The sequence below is a fragment of the Idiotropiscis lumnitzeri genome, chromosome 6, assembly GCF_059441095.1.
Source record: "Idiotropiscis lumnitzeri isolate Australia: NSW breed Sydney's pygmy pipehorse chromosome 6, RoL_Ilum_1.0, whole genome shotgun sequence".
Lineage (NCBI taxonomy): Eukaryota > Metazoa > Chordata > Actinopteri > Syngnathiformes > Syngnathidae > Idiotropiscis > Idiotropiscis lumnitzeri.
The window spans coordinates 22125570-22133069 of NC_142396.1; the positions used below are offsets into that span (position 1 = coordinate 22125570).

Genomic DNA, 7500 nt, shown 5'->3' on the forward strand with positions numbered 1-7500 from the left:
AGGGGAGGGACTTGGCTGCTTACCACACTCCTTAGAGTCACGGTTTCAAAAAAAAATAAAAAACTCATCATACAAGCAAACAATGAAACATAGAAATAAGATTAACACAAACATGTATCTCTCATGCCATCAATATACCCCAAAAAAATGAAAATAACACAAAAGCCACTCAGCCTTAGCTAATTCAAGCAATGCATTCTGGGAGCAGAGACCCACAATCCCATAGCTGTTTAGAGAGATTTGCATGGCTGTTTAAAGAGATGTGCTGTTATGCTTTGGACTTTTTGTCTGTTGTCTAAACCTGGGACGTTTTTCTTGCTTGCAATAACATAAATGATAAGACAGACTAAAACATTGTGGACAGCTGCCCTTTGTCCAGCTTTTTCCAACACCATCACCCAAACATTATAGTCAGATAGTGTATTTGTCACGGTCGATTGTAAGCATGAACAACTCACTCTTTGCCCAGCAGGGTGTGCTAACATGCACTTCCAACAGCTCGTTGATGACAAGTGCTGATGGACGTGAGTGGTACTTTGTCCATTTAATGGACGCATCGACTGACAGGGCGCTTTGTTTGTTAAGGAGAATTTTTGTGACTTTAAAGTGCGCCTTATGACTGCGAAAATACGGTAATCTTATTCGTAAACTAAAACCCAAAGCATTATTAAAAGGACCCTTGAACTATAGATCAGGCAAAAGTTCTCGTCTATTCAGAATCTATACATTTTTGTGTTACTACCTTTTTAAACCTTTTTTTAAAAAGGAGTGATTTACAAATTTCCAATTCCTGTTGTATTCTTGGTTATTCCATAAATTAACACCTTTTACAGAAACACTAATTTTCTTTGTTCTTATCCTTGGTTTTTTGAAGACCCCTGTACACTTTAAACCAGGGGTCTTCAATCCTGTTCCTCGAGGGCCGGTGTCCTGCCCGTTTTCCACCTCTCCCTAGTGCAACACACCTGAGCGATCATTATCTAGCTTCTGCAGACCTTGCTGATTATCTGATCATTTGAATCAGCTGTGTTGCAGCAGGGAGAGATGGGAAACCTGCAGGACACCGGCCCTCGAGGAACAGGTATGAGGACCCCTGCTTTAAACTATAACCTCCCACTCTGATTTCGAACAGCTTCTGGATAGTGTGGCAAAGTTGGTTATTGTGAGCTTTGTACATACATTATTTGTGCTGTTTTAAATTCAACTAGTAAGTCATAGAATTTGAGAGTGTTTAATTTAATGAATAATGGATTTGTTGATTCTATATAAGTTGAACTGTAAATTATTCCACACCGCTTCCCCTGTACAGGGCCGCAGGAGGGCCATCCTGTGTGGAGTTTGCATGTTCTCCCCGTGCCTGCGTGGGTTTCCTCCGGGTACTCCGGTTTCCTCCCTCATTCCAAAAACATGCATGGCAGGCCGATAGAACACTCTAAATTGCCCCTATGTATGAGTGTGAGCGCGGATGGTTGTTCGTCTCTGTGTGCCCTGCAGTTGGCTGGCAACCAGTTCAGGGTGTCCCCCGCCTACTGCCCGAAGCTGGGATAGGCTCCAGCACCCCCTGCGACCCTAGTGAGGGGAAGCGGTACAGAAGATAAATGGATGGATGTTAATTATTCGTATTGCTCTTTTTTGTAGTTTAAAAATCGGCTGAATGTTGGTATTGTAAGTATGACCCCATATCTCCACACAGTATGTCATATATGGCAATACTAATGAGCAATATAAGGTTTAGAGAGATGCCTTATTTAGGATATCCTAGGTTTTTTAGATTTTTCTTTTTACAATTTCTATGTGTGATTTCCAACATCATTTTTCAACTATAATCACGAAATGTAATCTCATTTACTCTTGCTATTTCAATTGAATTAACGAAAATGTTGACTTTGTTTAATTTGTCTGGTACTAAAGAGTGTATATTTTGTTTTGGTTAAATTCAAGGATACTTTCTTAGTGTCAAACCAATTTTTCAAAATATTTAATTCTTTATCCACAGTCTTCAGCAGGCGCTCGAGCTTTTCTCCAGAGCAGTACGCAGTTGTGTCATCAGCAAGTTTAGTGACACAGCAAATAATCTCTTTTCTCTGAAACAGTACTGATATTCGCTTAAAATGTTTTACAATAAAATTATCAAGTTTATGTGCAAATAGTTTTTCTAAAATTTAAAAAAACTGACAGTAACGATAGGTCTGTAATTTGTAAACAAGTGTTTGTCACCACTGTCTTATAAATCGAAATAACTTGCTATTTTCATTTCTGACGGGGAATTATGATAATTCATTGTGTACAAAAAAGTTTCCCAATGGCATTTCCTCTGTTTTTCTTTCTTCAGCTCAAGAACTTCAACAGGCCTGGCCAGTTGATTCTACAGTCTCACTAGAGGACATGACATGGGACCATAGTAAGTACACATGAGATTAATGTCATTTTAATTTAGTTCTGTGTTATTGTTGTTTTTTCTCCATATGCCTAGATATCGATTCATAAATCCATATTTTTCCAAGTTTTTTTCCCATAAATTCATGTGACACCAAGGCAGCAATGAATTGAATCTTTGCGAAACCGTCACAGATCTGTGATGTGAGTTTAGTATGTTTTTAACCACTTTATTTTCCATAGCCTTCCCTGTGGTTGGGATTGATTTAAATTATGTATTGTTTTGATCAGGTCATGTTCAATAAAACATACCGTATTTTCCGGACCATAGGGCGCACTTTAAAGTCCCAAATATTCCCCAAAACAAACGAGGCGCCTTGTAAAGCGACGCGCCCATTATATGGACTGAGCATCACTCTCGATCATCAACCCTTTTACTCATTGGGCTGTTCGAAGTGCATTTTAGCACACCCCGCTGGACAAAGTCTGAGTCATCTATGCTTCGAATTGACTGTGACTAATACATTATGTGACTATGGTGTTTGGGTGATGGTGTAGGAGAAAGCTGCACAAAAGGGAAGCTGTCCACAATGTTGTAGTCTGTCTTATCATTTATGTTATTGCAAGCAATAAACGTCCCAGGTTTAGACAACAGACTGCAAAAAGCCCAAAGCACAACATGCACATCTCTCTAAACAGCCATGCACATCTCTCTAAACAGCCATGTGATTGGCTGAGTCTGAGTGGCTCCCAAGAAGCCATTGCTGTAATTGGCTAAGGACGAGTGGCTCCCAAGAAGCCATTGCTATAATCATTTTGTGTTATTCTTATTTCTTTTGGGTATATAGATGGCATGAGAGATACATGTTTTGTGTTAATCTTATTTCTTTGTTTCATTGTTTGCTTGTATGCTGAGTTTTTTTTTGTTTTGATTTGAAACCGTGACTCTAAGGAGTGTGGTGACCAGTGAAGTCCCTCCCCTGACGTTGTCTAGTAGACGATTTGCCATGACACCTCTTATTGGCTAGGCTCGCCTCGCGCCTTGTCGTGCGGCGCGGCTAATGTATGCATTAAATGCGGAAATAGCACCCTCAACTGGTGTTGCGCCCTTTGATGCAGCGCGTTTATGGCCGTAAAAATACGGTACATGATTAATGTAACTCCATAGGGTTCAATTGTTAATTTAAAAATTCATATTTTTACTACTGCATCAATGTGAGCAGCATTGCTTCTTCTAAGAATGTCTTTTAGATGAAAGCAAAATTGGTTCTGCGTGAAAGCTATTCATCAAAGTGAATCGTGAATGTAATAGATTCTAAATGCTTACCCATCCCTATGTCACAACAAAAAGCAGTTAGGCAGATGTAAACAGTTTTCAAAAAAGAAGATTCAAGCTGTTCATTGCCACTTCCAGTTGGAGGTTACTGTCAAACCCCAAGCGCGCTTATCGTAGAGGTTTCATTTTGTTTTCTGTCCATATGGCGAGAATTCCACACTATCTGGGTTTCCATTGCCCTCAGAAATTTGTGTTCGGCTCATTTGCATGCATGTTTTGGCATAGGTTGTATGACTGATAACCTTCCTGGCTGCAATCCTGTCAATTTATCCAGGCTTGCGATGTTGTTTTTCACACTGTGATAGAGTTTCTAACTTTCATTTGTAATGATCTGAGAAGTCTTTAATGGAGCTTGTGAGTCGTGCAGAAATTGTCATAAATGTCTGACAACGGTATATGCTCGCTCTAGCTCTGTTTGATTGTGGGACCCTCTGGGTTTATATTAGGAATGTACATAAATGTCGTTTGTTGTTTTCTTATACTGTATAATAGTTGTACGCAATTTTACTTTTCAGACGAGTGTGTGTATACATATTGTTGCCGCTGTGGTGGACAATTCATCATTTCTGAAGAAGAGTTGCCATGGAGGCAAGGGAATGATGAGGAAGAGAAAACCGATGAGAGCCAACATGTGGTTGTATGCTGTAATACTTGTTCTCTCAGTGTTTATGTCAAACTGTCATTACATAACAGGACTGTCAATGATAATACAATTTGAGAGCAAGCCTTTTTTTCCCCCTTTCGGTTCAGACATTAGATAACGTTCCTGTATAGTGACAACAAACATGTTTTCTAAATTTGACACACTCAAGAGAAACTCAATTTTAGGAACCCTGCCAAATTTGAATGATTGACGAAATAGCCATGTTTATAAAAGGAAAGAAATCTAAAGCCCTCAGTTGTGGTGGCAACTCCGATTTTGTATTTTTTTTTTCAAAACATCTCGGGTACAATCGGGATGTGTAACAGGCATTAATTTTTCTCGTCTACATCAAATTTTCATTGTTAATAAATTCTTTACTACAAGAAAAACGTTTTGAGACCATTCATATTGTTGGTGAACCTTTTTGCGACATTAAATAAACCCTGACAGAAAAACATTTGTTAGGTGCGCACCCACTTGCAAACCTTCTCCAGTCGTTGAGCTCGAGCTGTGTCGAGCGATGATTGGAAACCAAACCTCAGAACTGATCTAAAAATCCTTATGCTACTCTCCAACATGTGAATGGCACAAATGTCTTAACGTTCATAAGAAGTGAACAAACGCCCATGCATCTTCAATGGGATGGATCTTCTTTTCCTTTCGGCTTTTGCCTTTCGGGGTCGCCACAGCAAATCAGTTGCCTCCATCCTCTGCATCCTCTGCTCTCACCCCAACTACTCAATGGGATGGATCACTTAGCCTATTTGTGTGTATGAAAGCCAGTGCAACATTTGAACTTTGAGTATTTCACCTTTTCTATTCATCCACATCATGATGTTATCATTTTAATCGAGGTTGGTCACTGGACATTGGACACCATTAACAGTCCTTCTTCAAGGCATCATATAGTCTTTGTATGGCTTGCTGAAAATAGCAGGAAGTGACCTTTATGATTATGGAAAAATGTATTTTATTCTTACATGTTACATATTAATAAAGTAAATCATGACTGCCCCAGTTAAGTGTGTGTCTTGTTTCTTTGTAGCAGAGCTAGGCGCTATGTTGGCTAACAGCTGCCTGTATTTGTGCTTGCGGTAGCTCCATTTACGTTTTGTCAGAGTTGTCAGTCGTGACATTGAGCCTCCCCTGGGGTTTCTTCTGAGCGTAAAGTAATATAAGGTGATGATGTTTTATACCCTTAATGAATGTGACATAACCTGCACAAGCTTAAAAACCGGTCGCTTTGAGAGGGAAAGTAAAAATAAAGGGAACTGAACATGTGATTGCACAAGTGTGCACACCCTCCTCTAACTGGGAATGTAGATGCTTTCAAGCAGAAGACTGAAGGTTTATGCTTTGCCGCGCTACTTCCTACGTTTGTGACATTTTATAATTTAAACCCAGATGTACATTTGGCGCAGGCGCTGCTTGGCGCCTACAATGAAGCATGATAGTATTTGCACAAAACACAGAACAATTGACCTTCATTTGGGGTGAATCAGAGGCATTTCAAATGACTCAGGTGTGTGCTGACTCCCATTCAACACAAGTTTGAATGTGATTGGTTAAGTGTGAACAAAGCCACATCCTCAGTTATACAAATTAAGAGGGTGTGTACATGTACAACCACATTATCTCAGTTGTTTGTTTTTGCATCTGTCTCCAATATTTCAAATGCTTTGTTGTAGATACTGTACAGGAACGTCACATGCACGGTGGAAAAAGCTTTCCATTGATGTATCTTGGTTTCATTTGTGATATCACAAAAATCTGACTTTCGAACATGGTTGGGTTGACTTTATATCCACTCGACATTAAGTAACGTGTAATCACCTATCGAAAAGTGCACGCTGTACTGTGACATGCCGTCAAATTATTTTGTTTCCACCAGTTGGTATGGAATACCAAAAAATAAAAATAAGTGTAATAGTCTTGCAATTACAAACGGCTTATTTGTGTCTCACACATCAAGGAAGACAGCAATTTTTGAGTACTTGTTTTATACTGGTTTGGATTCCATCTTTAAACCAAGAACCAAGTAAATATAGATTTAGAAATATAGTATTTACAGTGCTTATTATTCACAGAAAGTCAAAAGTAACATTAAAAAAACCCACACACAAATCTTTGCCGTAGAACTGCTTTCTATGACCCGGCAAAATTATATTGTGACCCCCCAGGGGTGCCAAATCCCTAGTTGAGAAGTGTTGCCCTAAATGACAGCGCTATTCTCCTCTCAGCAGGATTGCGACAGACACACAAAAGGGATAAAGACTGGTAATGACTCTGCTCTCTCTGGTCACTCAACCTGCAAAGGTCACAGCTGACAGATACGCTGAATGATGATCATCTGTCATCATTTATCCCCTTTAATCCATGTGGTCATGCTGCCCTCCTCACAGAACTCAAAGAGGAACGCCCAAGAAAGTTAAAAGTTTGACAGAACAAGTGGGTGGAAATGAATTTTCTGAATCCTGCACTAATTATTTTTTTCCCCCTCTTCATCGCAATCAGCAAAAGTGGTCAGCAGCATTGGAGATTATCCAAACTGGGGGGTGGGGGACTTGACAGCTGATGTTTAAATGAAGGGTTTGGTAGAATATTGATGTGACAGACACAGACTCACAGAGATGTGCAAAGAAACAAAATCACTTTCACCAACACATCACCTACAATTAGAATTAAAATGCTTTAGATCACTTTTCAACCTCCCCCAGCCACCATTTATCAGACAGGCTGGTCCTTTTCCCGCACTCACAAAACAATTCAATATGGCAATCATATATTGTATTTTTTTTAATGAGCATTCACAGAAATTCCACATGCCACTCAAGCCCATGAAAAGTTCAGGTGTTAATGTCTTTTCCTCGTTTTGAAATACTTTCTTATCTTTCTGTTTTTATTAATGTTTTAACTTGGTATAAAAACGTCTTCTTTTTTCCAACAATAAAACCGCTTATCCTCGCGAGAATTGTGGGCATGCTGGAGCCTATCCCAGCTGTCTTCAGGTTCGGGCACTATGTAATATAGAAATATAGCAGGTTTTGCCAATATCTTGTTAATTGTATAACATACTGCATACGAGGATATGCCGATCTGATAACAGATGGATGGATGGATATTGTCTTTGACTATTATTTGTGGC

The 7500-nt window shown here is 39.4% G+C and overlaps 1 protein-coding gene across 4 annotated transcripts in view; it reads left to right on the forward strand.

Moving 5' to 3' along the window:
- Positions 1 to 7500, forward strand: part of dnajc24 (DnaJ (Hsp40) homolog, subfamily C, member 24) — a 30699-nt gene that overhangs the window by 11932 nt on the left and 11267 nt on the right. For all 4 annotated transcript variants that reach the window (XM_088298298.1, XM_088298300.1, XM_088298302.1 and 1 more), the window contains exon 4: positions 2333 to 2401. In XM_088298298.1, the coding sequence (XP_088154424.1) occupies positions 2333 to 2401 (69 nt within the window). The remainder of the gene's footprint in view (positions 1 to 2332; positions 2402 to 7500) is intronic.